This window comes from Girardinichthys multiradiatus, chromosome 5, assembly GCF_021462225.1.
Source record: "Girardinichthys multiradiatus isolate DD_20200921_A chromosome 5, DD_fGirMul_XY1, whole genome shotgun sequence".
Lineage (NCBI taxonomy): Eukaryota > Metazoa > Chordata > Actinopteri > Cyprinodontiformes > Goodeidae > Girardinichthys > Girardinichthys multiradiatus.
Window position 1 is genome coordinate 29,393,003 of NC_061798.1, and position 15,009 is coordinate 29,408,011.

Below are 15,009 nucleotides of genomic sequence, written 5' to 3' on the forward strand. Positions count from 1 at the left end.
TAAATGTATTTCTGCTTGTGGGGGGCCATATACTGACATGATGGCTGAGTGCTGGATGCTGCAGAAAGGTAACCTACTTACACTGACCCCCTGTGCGGAGATTGGAAGATGTGTTGGCCCCGTTTCAGACAGTATTGTGCTGCAAGAGGCAGGACGTTGTTTGTGTGTGGCTGAAGGGAGATGTGAGAACTGAACAAAAGAAATCTCACACGGACCAACATATTACTGGCTGGGAAAGTTAGAAACACCTGGACTCCATCCATTTTCTATACCTGCTTCTTCCGTACAGGGTCCTGGGGAAGCTGGTGCCTATCTCCCGTGGTCTACGGGCGAGAGGCAGGGTACACCCTGGACAAGTTGCCAATACATCGCATGGCAACACAGAGACACACAGGACATACATCCATGCACACCCATTCACACCAAGGCGCAATTAAAAGAGACCAATTAACCAAACAGTCGTGTTTTCAGACTGTTGGAGGAAGCCGGAGTACCCGGAGAGAACCCACGCATGGACAGGGAGAACATGCAAACTCCATGTAGAAAGACCCGCGGCCATGAGTCGAACCCAGGACCTTCTTGCTGCGAGGCAACAGTGCTACCAAATGCGCCTTGACACGTTTTAACCTTTTAAAATAGGAGTCTGTGCGCATTTTTCCTTGTCTGCAAGTCTAATGCAGCCATTGACTCCACCATGACTTTTAGCAAGAAAGCCAACCCCTCAGAGGGTGCAGAAGACAACAGGTTGGACAGAGTCATAGTTCTCAGAAGGAGCAGGAAAAAAAATCCCAAGTTGGCACAAACCGTGTGGGCATGTATTCAAAGTGAAAACTGAACTTTATTAGCTAGAGCAGTGTTATGTCAGGAGGGACGTAAAATCATGGTTTCACAAAATTAACTCACAAGTTAGTGTGGTCAACGGATAACATGTGACAACCCCATCAAGATTGTACATTGCCACCATCTAGTGGTCAAAGCCAGCAAATGAAGATTTCACTGGTACGATTGAATTTCTATAAATAACACCTATCTATTGACAACAAATAGCCTACCGCGTCCAAAGGTACTTTAAACATCGAATTTATACAGAAAGTATACAGTCAACTGAATCCAAACACATAGATTCATAGTTGATCACGTACATTCCCGTTTAAATAATGCAACCAAGTTCAGTTTATAATGCCAAGTTGTTAGACATTTTCTCTGTATGGAAACCCAGCTAAATTTATTGATTCACTGACTGCAACAATCCCTCCTCCTTAACGAGCAGCTCGCGACGGTAACAGTTGATTTACCGTCGCAGTCGTCAACATTGCAGCAGTTCATACTGAGCAGGCTTTTGGTGACAGTGGGAAGGAAAATTCTCTTTCAAAAGGGAGAAACTTCCAGCAGAACCTGGCTCGATGTGAGCATCTGCTCAGACCAATTTATTAGAATGAGAGTCAACTTTATTGGCCACACAAACAAGGAATTTGACGTCAGTTCCACTTTGCTCTCAATGTATAAACACTTTAAACATAAATATTTAACATTTGGTGCAAAACAAAAAAGTTTTTTTTATGTAAATATGTATCTCTACATTGTACAAAAGAAAGAGACAATGTTGAATTAGTGGAAATATGCATGGTATCAATTTGGGCAAGTGTTCATCAGAGAGACAGCCCGGGGAAAGAAAGTGTACTATACTCTACATATATAACCATTATATTATATACATATAACATAATTTGACATTTGTGGGGTCAGTATTTAAGCTTTCCCCCAGAGACGCTTTGCAACTAAATCCTCCACGTTTTCCTATTTACATTTTTCTTGCAAAATTTCTAAGGGGTGACTTATAGTGATAAATAGTTTTTTTTTTTATTTATGCAATGTGACAGGTAACATACTTTATCCATTTTAATTTGTGAGACATGGACACGGGCTGGTTTAATTGTTCTATTCTTTTGATTTGTCTATACATTAATTGTCTTCTGTTTGTCTTTGATGGGGCTATAGAGGTAACAGATCCAGGGTGACACACCAGATATGCCTTTATACAGTCTCCAGATGATTCTAGGTGATCCCAATGAGATCCCAAGCCAGAAGGGATTTACAGTCCCAGAAATCATACGAAGGCTGATAAGATGCTCAAATCACTTCAGCTTTCTCCTCTGTGTGGCTCTACTCCGAGCACAGGATGATGGATCTCCTTGCTCTTTCTCTAAGGCCGAACCCAGTCTCCATTCTGAAGAAGCTCATTTTAGCTACTTGCATCCAGGGTCAATTATTCCATTCAGAATCAGTGGTAAGCCTTTAGACTGCACATTAAATCTCCAGTGATCCCGTAAGCAATTCTGCAAGGCAAATCCGATACTTCCTGGCGTACTAATCCTCCTGAATCCAAAGTTCAGCAATTGGTCAGAGCCTCCTTGCCAGCTCCTGGGACTACATTTTTCCATAGAGGCTGAGAGGTCTCATCCATCATTAGCAGGAACACCATCCTCCAGTCACTTTTGTTGAAAATTTAGACCACCCCCTTAGTTCAAAACTCCATGCGATTGTTTACGGTATACTGTATGTAAGTCTGTCACTGTACAAGTTTGGCTGTATAAGCCATATGTTTAAAGAGAGAGAAAAGAGAGACACTCAAGCATCTAATGTCCATGATCTAACAGTTTTTGGTTTCTTATTTCTTGTCTCAGAACAAGGTAAACAGTTGGCAGACCATCACCAAAGAACTGCAGTCCTTGACTATATGCTTGCCATCTGTTCCTGTTCTGCTTCACACTGAGGGTTGACCATGTAACAGATCAGTAGACTTGGATCAGTCTTGGAACTCCCTTAGCTATTACAAGGAATGTAATTTTACTGTGTGAATGTGCTTGTAATGAATCTGCTGTCACATCCAAACAGTCTGTTCAGCTCTGGTTTTCTGCCAGCTGTTTAGCATAATCAGTGTATGCAGACTTGTTGCCATCCTGCTTTACTATTATGTGATCATTCTTTCAATTGCACTCTTCTCTTGGTTTAAATTAGCAAGCATTCTAAATTACGGTCATTTATTAAGAGGTAGAACAAAAATGCTGGTTTTCTGCTTATGCTTACTATCTTCTATCTGTGCAGAGACCACACAGTGCATATATTCCAGTGAATCTGAGATGTTCTTGCATGAAGTAATGTCCTGTGCCAAATGCATCATCCCCAGCAATAAGAGTGAGTTTATTTTGATAAAAAAATAAAACATTACAGTGACTAACTTGGTCATTATTGCGTGTCTCATTGTGCTTACACTGTTTAGACGATAACTAATGAACATCTGAATAAGGTACCAATTACACAAAAAAGCTAAAACAGGACAAAATATGAATAATAATAATATGCACTGTAGTAAAGGAAATGTGTCATGACACACTTTTGACACTAGAGGTCGCGTTAGATCTAGAAATTAAGCGAGAAAAGGTAAAACGATAAACAGAATTTAAAACATAATTTCACAGTAACATCTTCATAATTTATTCTTGACTGAAATGTGTGTTTTTTTTTTAACGATTTAATGATCAGACGTAAGCTCCAAAAAGTATTTTGTCTGTTGACTGACAAGTGAGAAAAAGTGTTTCTACTTAGGCAGATCCGACTCCGTAGAAGTGCGGAAGAAGACCGATAGCTGATCCAGAGTCAGATTCCGTCCTGCCACCTCGCTCTTCACAATCAACGCGGTGATGAAGATCTGATCTGAGATCCGCTTTGGCTGTTCCCTTCCCGCTAGTTGACCACGTGTCTCCGTCCGGCCTGCCAGCGGACCATGTGGCGGAGCAACATGGCGGCGCGGAAGAGGGGGGAAGAGAGCGATTTTACTACCGGCAACAGCGAATTGCCGCCCCGCGACCCCCTCAATGAGGTACCGGTTCCCTCACCTAAGCTAACCTGACATCAAATGAAGCGAGCAGGCGCGTTTTTCGTGGCTGTCGTTAGGCGTGTTGTCCCGCCGGTCTGCGAGGCCACATGCGCGCATGGCGACACGTGGCTGTAGTACTACTGAGGTAGAGATCAGGAAGATTAACTTGACATTGTAGGCAAACCGACACCTTACTAGCAGGTTTATGAACTGTACCAACATTTGTTTTGACATCCTTATAGTTGTGATTAAGTGTCTACATTCATATATGGACATTGTACCGGCAGACGGGGTTGTACACCCGGAGGACAGAATGTTCTGATAAGGCTGTTCACGCCCATCTATATTGTACCTAAGTGTACCATTTAAAGCTAAACTGTATCCTAAAGCATTCAGCACCAAGCTTTATAAATGTGTTTTCGGTAAGCTCCACAGAGGGAATGTGCTGGTTTTTCAACTAAAATAAATCCCAAATAGAATTACAATTTTTTTATTTTTTTAAACAATTTTCTAAGATCAGGATGAAACGCCCACTATCTAGATTAGGTTTGTAAATACAGTACCACTGCGCTATTGACAGCCCTGCCATTGAGCTCCTTCCTTTGCAGCCGATTTTGAAATGAGAGTTAACTCCTCCCCTTTCTCCTTCCTCAGTGGGACCTCTTGGTCACCATGAATGTATGGGTTAAACTATATTGCAACACAAGTTTTGGTTTAACAAAACTGTTCGATTTACCTGAAGATAAGTAGCATTTAAAAAAAAAAAAAAAAGTAAAATAAAATAAGCTAAATAGTTTTTAATTATTGTTTGAATGTTTTCCAAAAAGTGTGTGTGCGGTTGTTTGCTGGACTGCTGGAGATAGGCACCAGCTTCCCCACGACCCACTATGGAAAAAGCGGTCGAAAATGACTGATGACTGGTTATATTATCTTATTTTTGTCATTTCACTGCATCCCTAGTTGCTGCTAAAACTTTACTCATAAACTTGTTTTTTACTAATCAAACATAAATACATGTTAGCTCATAACTGCAAAGGAAGCCAGGGCTTCGCTGTTTGTCTGCCTCATATTAAAACTTCCTGTGGAGAGTCAGGTTTAAGGATTAATGTTGATTTTAGGCCCATTGTGCTTCAAACTGTGGTTACACCCTAGTGAGATGAGTGTCTATCTGTTTTTTTCTTTGTGTGCCTACAGTTGGTCCTGAGCAGAGGTCACGGGGAAGATGTGGACTGCTCCATTTTGGCCATGTTTGAGGACTCCACTGTGTCATCAGAGGTCAGAGTTGGAGCTTATTGATATAAACAAGTGTCACCGTTGCAACATAATTATTTGTCTCTCCTTTTCATGTGTGACTTTTCACAGCTAAAAACATGGTCAAATATTTATGGGAGTTACATTTTTTGAGATGATATCATCCACTAAATAAAGGAAGTTGCATAAAAGTTGATTTGTAAGTGTTTGATTCCCCAGAAAAGTTGTGATTTAGAATCTGGTGAAACTTTATTAGTAACAAAGCACAGCGACCAGCCTTGCTCACATCTCGGGTGAGACTATGGACCAATATTCTGTATGGAACCTCTCTAGAGGTGCAGTCAGTAATGTGACCCAGAATGTCTTTCCCTCAGAACGTTATTTCATGGACTTTCTAATAAAGAACTGCAGGGGATCAAGAAAACAGTTTCATTATGAAACTGTTGGTGAATATTACAGTTAGCTTTCCCTTCATCACGACGTCCTGCCACTGTTTGACAGCTTAAGCATCTCGGACTCTAAAGGTATAGGTGCAGCAAAGGTGGGCGTCATTGGTAAAAATATTACTGTCATGCAGAATTTGCATGCATGGTACTTGAGATATATCATCCTACCAAATATTGCACCCAAGAGGTCTTTCGCAGTGGCAATGCTGCACAAACTGATATTGTTATGACAGTCGCTATTGAATGCGTTGTCCAGCACTAGCTTTGTTTTCCCCTGGCTGTTTGTAAATTGCGGACGTTGAGAGGGTCCTTCTCCTGCAGCAGTCCTGCAGCATCAGTTTTAGTGAACTTTGGCCTGACTTCCCGCCACTGGAGCAGGGTTCAGAATGCAATAAGAAAACCCTCGGTTTCGGATTGTTAAAGGCCTGCACTGTCACTTACGATGGGACTCCTATAGCAAGATATGTATCTGTTAAGACACATGTATGCCCAATGTTGCATTTAGTGGCTTTGGTCCTAACTGCATTCAGATCAATAACAAGCTCCCCCTGTGAGGTTCATCCTCACCTCATCTTACAAGATCTCACATGAAGCTTCAGACTGGGGAAGATTCATGGTTGTTTTATGGCTTTCATTTCCAACTAATCACACCATCAAATGTCATCTTTCCACCACGCTTCTTGTTGTTGGAGCTCTTTTGGTTCATTGCAACTATCTACCATCTTGTAGGAATCAGAATCCTGGTCCAGTTGTAGGGGTTCCATTTTGTAGGGGTTTATTTTAGGTGTTTTTTCCTTGTTTTGTAGTGGATTTTCTGCCCTTTTAAAATAAAAGTAAACTCACATAAAGTTAGCAAAGTCAGCAACTGATCAAATAATTATTTCCCTCAATGCACATAAAGGAGCATGTTTAGAGATTGTGCGATCGGTCACATTTGTTGTTTTATAGTGATTGTCCTGAATCAGAGCTCCCATCGTGCTGACATGATTAGACGGACGGGTGTTGCTTTTCTTTTTTTTCAGAGCAATATTGATACAGATGAAGCAAGTGAGAGCCTGCTGTGTGCCCTGACTGAGATGCTGGACAGAGTGGGGCAGGATAATGATGATGTTGATGAGATTTTCTCACCCTTCGACGTCCTGCCAAACACTGAGCTTCTGCACCAAGCAGAGCAGAAAGACGAGCCGCTCCTCCAGGTGAGGAGAAACCAAATTACAGTGGTACCCATGATGATGGGCATTAATGTCTTACTCATTCTGGGCTTTTAATCATACGTAGGTTATTGCTGTGCTAGTATGATTAGCTATCATTGTAGCACCAAAACATCAGCTGAACAAGACCTCAGCCGACACTCCTGCAGTGGGAGAAAGGAGCTGCTCATTGTATGTGGGCGTAATGTACATAAAGAGCCAGATTCTGTATCCCACAGTAGAAATGCACTCAGGAAATGGCCAGGGCCAAAACAGAGGTTCTGAGGGGACAATATTTTGGGTTTGTAGTTGAAAAGCTAAGTGTATGCCTGGAAACCCGCCTTTGCCTCCTGTTTCTGATAAGAATAGTGGTCAGATAACTCAGCCAGAATTATGCCAGGACTTGTTAATGGAAACAAATGGGATGTTGTTTCTCTGTAGTTTAGTAATGGGATGTTTACCCAAATATCAGTGATGGTATGTGCTTTTATTTGAGCGTGTATGTATAATGTTGCACCTTTGTGGATTAGAGAAAATCCACAAATGTCTTTTCCTGTTTAAAAATGACACGTGGGCTGTTTTGTATGATCATTCATACTAATAACTAAAAGCTCCTCCAGTTCCTGTTCATGATACAGACAGTTGGTCAAAGTGGACTTTTTTCACCAGTCCTAGAAAGCATTTTCGACCCATAATTCCTCTCTTTCTGGTTCTCAGAAACCCTCACCTTCTCTCAGACTACGACCGAGACCCAAACCACCAAACGAAACTGATGGAACCCCTTCAGATGGAAAACAGAAAGTAGAGAGGAGGGGTTCCCCCAAGATCTTAAACAAACAAAACCCGAGGTTGTTCTGCTCCAAAACCAGGAGAGCAAAGTCCGAAGTAGAGGTTTTCACCTCAACGTCCCTCGTCAGTTTGGTGAAACTCATGCATCCCTATTGCCTGAAGCTGCAAGTGGAGAAGGAGGAACATCCAAGGAGAAACAAGTCCCTTTTCTCTCAGGAAGAGGTGTGGAAGTATGAACGGCCCACCGAAGAGAGCGGCGAAGAGATAAATGTTGTGTCTGATGATGAGGCACCTTTGAAAGGAACAATGGAGGAGGAGGTGGGTGGAGAAAGCGGGAGCTGCTCACTCCTGAAGAGTGTGCTGCTGAAAGGAAAATCTTCCAGAGAAAAGAAGAGGGTGAGCTTTGGTCCTGTTCTCGTGGCTTCGTTTGACGAGTCAGAGGAAGAAGATTTTAAGGAAAAAAACCTAAACACAAGTGAAAGCACAAAAACACTTGAAGATGCATCAGGTTCAGTACTTCACCCTTCAGCACTGCCTACAAATGAGGAGGTTGCTCTAGAAGAGCAAGAGGAGAAGAAAGGTGAGACAAAAGCTAAATCACTGAGCTTGCAAGAATACAGACAACTTCGGTTGAATAGAAGACCTCCGGTGGAGAAACAGAGGAACTACTCCACCAAGTGGCCATCTGTGCCTGAGGTGCCCAAAGAGCTGACCCTCATCCTCCCCCTCTGTAGACCAGATACAACAGCCGACTACAGCACTTTGATCCAACAAGCTTCTAACTTGAAAGAGGCTAAACTATACCACCATCTACATCACCGCAGGTTAAAGAACTCAAAGCCTGAGCCCAGAACCTCACCTTCCAGGCCACTGCCTGACGATACAGCCAGACCCAGTATCAGTAAACCAGAGAGCAGGAAAAGTCCAGTAAAAAAGCCAAAGCTCCTCAGTAGCGATCCTCCAAACCCAGTCCTTGTCCCCCTGCCAGTTCCTCAGACGCCCTCTCCACTCTCAAAATCTGTCAGCCTGCACAGCAACAAACATCTACATAAAATCCAAAACGACTCCTCAGCTGCACCTCAGGTGGGATCTTCAGAACCAAAGCACAATGCCTCCCCTCTAAACAAGGACGTTAAGGTGCTCGACACCCCCCTGCATCAGGAAATAAAGGCTAAGCTAACTGAGATGCCTCCACATGTCTGCACTGAATCTCCTCAGGAATGCAGCCTGAGCCGAACAGAAGCTGCAGAGCAGTCATCAGGTCCAGATCCAAAAGGGCCTGTAAAGTGTCCCTCCTTCACACAACCCCTCAGTCAGTCTCCTCCTTCCTCAGAGGTTCATATGATGCTAAAGGAGCAGTTTCCAGATTCAGAGTGTCCGTCTAAGGAACCAGAACCTCCTCAGACCGACTGCAGAGAGAACAGTGCTGCTATTGATTCAGGTAAAGCTTATAGAAGATGCATCCGTTTATCTGACTGAGACACAATTCAGGAAATAACCAGGACTAGGATGAGTTTATGGAGTGACTACTAATAAAGAGGGAACAATTTGCCTCACTTACTCTACAACATCTCTAAAGCTTATTAATGCACATTACATCTTAAATGTAACTTAATGTAATGACGATAACAAGACAAGGGAAAATGAAATGAAATGAATCCTCTGATCTCAGATTGTTCTTCCCTGTCAGGCATTGAAGCAGCTGACCTGACCAGCCTGCTGGAGCAGTTTGAGGAAACACAAGGTGAGGCGACAGCGTGATGTCAGGGCAGTGGGATCAGGCATCTACTCAGTCTGGGGACTACATCTTCATTTTTATACTCTAAAACAATACAGAACTTTATTTCTGTAATGGGAAAAAGTTATTAGAATGGTTTTCATATCTGCAGCTGCGTGATTTCAGGAAAACTGCGACACTGTTGCTGAACATTGTGACGACGATACCTATTATGATTAAATCTTATTTTCTGGACATTTTCTTGTTTTTACTGTTCCACAATTTGCCCTCCACTAACTAAGGGTAGTTGGAATCCATTCAACTGGCCGACATGCAGAGTGTATTTCTAAGAAATGAACATGTTTTTCATAGTTATGTCTTTAAATGGTTGTTTTAGTTGTGTGTAACTGCGTACCGTAATTGTACTTGCTGCAGCCTATCTTTGCCATGGCTCCCTTGGAGAAGAGGTTTTTAACTGCAGTGAGATTTAAAGGTTCAAATAAGACAACTAAAACAAAATCACACATAAAATATTACATCCTGCCAAAGATTGCACAAAAGCAGTCCTGTGTGACTGCAGTTATGGTGGGATTTGATATGTTGTGCAGCTTTGCTGAACCTTCAAGGTACTTTATGTGATAGAGCACTGAAGGTGGTGCATATCTGTGAAGTGGAAAGATGATGATTAAAACATTTTTTGTATTCAGCTCCTCACAGCTGCAGGTCTTTAGGGATATGTCTCCACCAGCTTTGCACGTCTACAGATCGAGGTTTTTCTCAGCAGAATAGCTCAGGGTCAGTCAGGTTGGATGTTTTTCAGTTTTGCCACTGATTCTCAGTTGCATTTAGGTCTGAGCTTTGACTAGGCCACTCTAAGGCCCACCAAACACTGTTCTATTTCAAACAGTCGCACAAGAGGTGGCTTTAAACACCGTACTGGATGTATGGTTAGAAATATAAAGATCATGACAAGCTTTTGCCTTTCTTCAAGAGTTTAATCCTGGGGGCAAATGTAACTATGACGTTTTATAGCTTTCAACTGTAAGGGCTTCTTTCCTTGCCGCTTCTCCATAAGAGAAGATGCAGAAGATTCTTCCACCAGAGCTGTTGATCTCTGTAGCCCCTTATTGTTTTAATTAATGAATATTTTCCACAACTTTACTAGTTAAATGACTTCTGAAGGCAGGTGCACCGCATTTTATTTTGGGCTATCAGAATAAAGGGGGATGAATACTAATGCACGCCACACTTCAGATTTTGATTTGTTGAATTTCATTTTCCTTCCTTTTCACAATTATTCACCACTTTGTGTCTGTCGGGTAAAACGTCGACAAAGTAGCTTAATCTTTTTGGCTGTAATTGGACAAAATGGGGTAGGGTTCATCGTACGGTATTATAATTCTTGATTTCGCATTTAAAACTATATGAAATGCTGTATTTTGTATTATTTTAAGGGTAAGATTTAGGTACTGAAGATGTTGGATGGTTTTGGTGATTTAATACCATCTTCTCACTGGTCTGTTGTCCTTTTTCTCCTTTTACTTTCAGCTATAGAGGAAAGCATTTGTAATATTGAAGCCAAACCAGTTTATGCTGCTTCATCCTCATTCATTGAGGCAAACTGTAATGTGGACCTGGACAGACCTGACCCTGCCGGATTAGAACAGACCTCTAAATCCCCACTGAAGCCCAACATGGAACCTCGTAAACCTCTGAGCACTGAAGAGATTTTGAAAAATGTCCAAACTTTGGAAGTCCCTGAACCTCTCTTCATTGAAATCGTTCTGAGCACCCAGAAGAACCAGCCTGTCAGATGTAAAAATCTTTCTTTGAAGTCCATTCAGATTATTGACCCACGTCCCCTACCATCCAGGAAGGCTCGGATGAGCCAGGTGGAGCCGTCTGCTCCTCAAACCTCTGCTCAGTTTTATTCATATTTGTCCTCTGATCATGATTACTGCGGTTCTGTGAATCATTCTCCACTACAAGCCAAACAGTCGTCTGAACTCACTACACCGGAGCTAATGACCCAGGACTCTGGAGCTGCTGGGGAAGGTAAAGATCATATTTCAGAAAACCCGACGTCTGCGCTGCTGAATCGATCAGATCAAACCAGGACGGGTTCAGAGACGGACACAAGTACAGATGAAGCTCCGCAGTTTTCATCCAGAGCTGCCATAGAGGGAGAAGGTCGAGATGACAACAGGACAGCCCTGTGCAGTCTCCCTACACCCCCACCCACCCCGCCTGTCAGAGGCAGGAGCAAGAGGAGATACCGAAGATCTCCTCGCTCAGACTCTAGTTCCAGCTCCTCGTCCTGCTCCTGCTCTCCAAAAAGACCAAGGTACTCCTCTTCTCTTATCATCCTCAGGCTTAGTCTTAAACCGTCGCTGCAGAGTTAAAACTGGCATCATTTGTCTCACAGGATCCATCGCAGGTGTTCAGAGAGCAGCTCCTGTTCGTCCTCCTCCTCTTCCTACGACTCCCCTTCCCAGCATTACCGCATGTCCTATTCAAGGTCCAGATCTCGATCCTGGTCCCGGTCCAGATCCCGATCACCCTCTCCACAAATACATTACAGGCGTTGGAGAGACGTGTCCACGTGAGTTAGTTTTGTTGAAGAGATTTCTTCACACAGGGCTGTGTGAAAATATTGGGTCATCCTCAACGCAGCCAGACTTGGTTTAAATCTTCTAAAGTTCTGTATCAGTAGTTCTCCAGAGTGTAAACTGTTTCTTTGGACTTTGGCTGCCATTTCACTTCACTGCCAGACCGTTTTAGAGAACTCAGGGAAGAACCAGTGTTGTTTACACATGGAACCGGGGTTCTACTCAGTCTGGAAAGTAACAATGTTGTTTTCAGATATGGATTGGTATGGAAAAACAAAATGGACAATGGTGATATATTTCAAATCCAGTTTTCTAAATTATCCAGTTGTAATCTATTGAGGGGAAATATTGGCTCAGAACTCTGGGAATGTTGGGTCAGGAAAATTATGGATTACTGACTGCAGACATGTGGAAACACTGGAAAGCAGACAACGTTTTCTTCCTGTGTTTCCACTTCAGGAACCAAATCTGACAAAAGCGGGCAGAACCCTACTCTGAAAACGCTCCTGGTAGGGAGGTAGGACTTTTGGGATGGACCCTGAACCAAAGCTAGAGCTTCATGGTGCGAGGATGCCAAACATTTGTCACTGGTTGAAAATCCTCAGCAGTTTATTTCAGTGATCTCTGAGCTTTTACTCCTCGGCCGCTCATATTCTATTTAAACATTTCAACCCAGCCACAGAGTTTACATTCAAATATAAGATAGAATCTTAGTGGCAACCTTAGTGGAAATATTTCCTTAAAGGAAATATTTAGCGTCACCACGGTTACAGAGAGACGAAAATCACCCTTATCAAAGCCGTTTTAGGGAGATTTTAACCAGTAAAGATTAAAAGGTTTTTATGTGTTTATGCTCCGGGATACAGATTAAATTGATCACAACTGCAGCAGGTTGGATCTGCGCAGTTCGTTTAAAATCCACTCTTCCTATACATTTCCACACCGTTTGAAGTGGCAGTGGCTTTTTAACCATAATGGCTATGAAACAATCTGACATTAAAACTTTTTGGTCTGCTTTCGTTGTTTTTATTTACTTCCTGGACTTGGCTGTTGTTTTGGATGAAGATCTGCGTCCCCAGATTGCAGCAGCATTCCTGCCCAGGTGATGCACTCTACAAAAACGGCTCGGGTTTCAGACCCTCAGTTGAAACGCACATAGATAAAAAGGTTCCAGGAAGTCCAATTTCAGAGGAACTCACAAGTTAGTAAAAAAATAAAAAAAAGCAACCAAAGTCCAAAGAAAGCCTAAAGAACAATTAGGAGCAGTTTAAAAGAAAGTATGACTTCGTTGAAGTAAAGTATGAAACACGGTGTGGATTAAAATCTTTACAATGTTCTGGATGCTATGTTACAAAAACACGCAGATCACAGCAAGCTTCGTCTCTCTGTTGTGTTCTCTTCCTGCAGCAGCAAAGAGCCCAGGAAGTGCAACAGGGAGCATGAGATGAGGATTCAGAAACTTAAAGCCATAGTGGGTACATTTTCCTCAGTGTTTATGCCATAAACAGGCATGTTTTTACTCAGCTAACTGCCAGCGTATTTGTTATCTGGCCCAGGACGAGCGCAGGGTGGTGTACGTCGGGCGGATCCGCAGAACAATGACACACGATGAGCTGAGAGAACGCTTCTCTCAGTTCGGTGAGGTCGAGTGCGTGTCGCTTCACTTCAGAGATGGCGGGTAAGTTCTTCAACTTAATTCTTTCATTTCTTTAACTTTTACCTGTTAAACAGCATTAATATAAACCATCGTTGGTCCGCACAGCGACCACTACGGCTTTGTGACATTCTACAACACGGAGGATGCGTTTGCGGCCATCGACAACGGCGGGAAACTGAGAAACCCTGACGAGCTGCCCTTCGACCTCTGCTTTGGTGGTCGCAGACAGTTTTGTAATTCAGACTACTCTGATCTGGGTGAGCAACACTCCACACCATCCTGGAAAAGCCACCATGCTGACATTTTAGAGATGCCTTTTCCTTTAGCTGAAATCTTATCATTAACAAAAATGAACAGTCGAAGGGTAGCAGGACATCTTTTTATTTATAGCCACAGTTTCTCACAAAACCAATGTCACATCCTGGAAAATTTCAGATCAGAAAACCCTGAGCTTGTCCTTGTACACATTTGTTGCCCTTTTTGACTCCAAAAACATAGAAACAGGCAGACCTATTATGGGCATTTAAGAGCTTAAAGCAAAACAATCACCTTTTAGATATTTTGGATTAAGAAGTCAACTTTGCAGTTTGTAACGGCTGTAATTTCTCCAGTGTCTGACTGTTTCTTTGATTATCCTTAAATGTAATCTTTAAATTCACCTTATGAATTTAAAGATATAAAATGTAATTTCAAATGAATTTAACTTTATTCTCCAGATGCTAACAGAGATGCAGACCCGCCGCCCCCCAGGAGCAGGTTTGAAGACCTGGACTTTGATTCGCTGCTGAAACAGGCACAGAGAGGACAGAAGAGGTAGCAGAGCTGAGCAGATCACCAGGATCAGGATCACCAAAGTTTTTTTCTGGATCCCGAAGCATCATGCTCACAATAATGTAGCTAAGTCTCTTTTTTTACTTTGGGTGTCCTCAGGTTTGAATGTATAAGCTGAACACGCATGCATTTATTGATTTGTACAAGACAATACAGCACTGTTTAGTGTACTGTTGAAAAGCATCATGTAGCACTCTGACACTGAATATGTTTTATTGCATGTTTGTTACATTCCAGAACAAGTTATGTGTTAAAGTTTTCTATATCAAAATAAAGAATGTATATTGTTTCTTTTGTGGGTTTTTATTTAGTTACCAGGTCTTCTTCCTGCAGAAGGTTTTTCTTGAAACATCACCCTTATATGTGGGAAGATATGTTTTGATTTTAGCATTTTCCATAGATGGAGAAAGAAAATTTAAAATGGAAACATTAAAGCTTAAAAAACGTATTATATTTCTGTTAACTGAAAAATTGAAGTTTGAATTGATGAAAATTAAAGGCCATTTTATATAGATTTATATATACAGTAGAAGACATCCTTTACGCCAAATTTGCAACATCAACATTTGAGGCTTGTTTTTCCCAAACTCGTTTTGGTTTTTTAATTGCGGACATCCTGCTTAAGGTTTTCTGCAGGTTCTG

The 15,009-nt window shown here is 42.2% G+C and overlaps 1 protein-coding gene across 3 annotated transcripts; it reads left to right on the forward strand.

The window, feature by feature from the left end:
* Window positions 1-3,690: 3,690 nt before the first annotated feature.
* Window positions 3,691-14,656, forward strand: LOC124867951 (peroxisome proliferator-activated receptor gamma coactivator-related protein 1-like). Of its 3 annotated transcripts, none has more exons than XM_047364667.1 (11): window positions 3,691-3,880; window positions 5,072-5,152; window positions 6,597-6,770; window positions 7,482-8,994; window positions 9,244-9,297; window positions 10,819-11,614; window positions 11,696-11,872; window positions 13,290-13,350; window positions 13,436-13,557; window positions 13,642-13,793; window positions 14,253-14,656. In XM_047364667.1, exons 1-11 carry the CDS (start codon window positions 3,785-3,787, stop codon window positions 14,351-14,353), a joined length of 3,327 nt encoding a protein of 1,108 aa, XP_047220623.1. In that variant the 5' UTR covers window positions 3,691-3,784; the 3' UTR covers window positions 14,354-14,656. The 3 variants fall into 3 exon arrangements, with proteins under 3 accessions (XP_047220623.1, XP_047220622.1, XP_047220624.1); XM_047364666.1 differs by having other exon boundaries at window positions 3,694-3,880; window positions 13,287-13,350; XM_047364668.1 differs by lacking the exon at window positions 3,691-3,880 and adding an exon at window positions 3,920-4,022 and having other exon boundaries at window positions 13,287-13,350.
* The last annotated feature ends 353 nt before the right edge of the window (window positions 14,657-15,009 follow it).

Excerpts from the sequence above, each read along its gene's own strand:
- LOC124867951 (XM_047364666.1), top strand. The coding sequence starts at position 3,785 with ATGTGGCGGAGCAACATGGCGGCGCGGAAGAGGGGGGAAGAGAGCGAT. Across the intron at positions 6,771-7,481 it reads AAGACGAGCCGCTCCTCCAG|AAACCCTCACCTTCTCTCAG; the intron begins GTGAGGAGAAAC and ends TCTGGTTCTCAG. Across the intron at positions 13,558-13,641 it reads CTTCACTTCAGAGATGGCGG|CGACCACTACGGCTTTGTGA; the intron begins GTAAGTTCTTCA and ends TGGTCCGCACAG.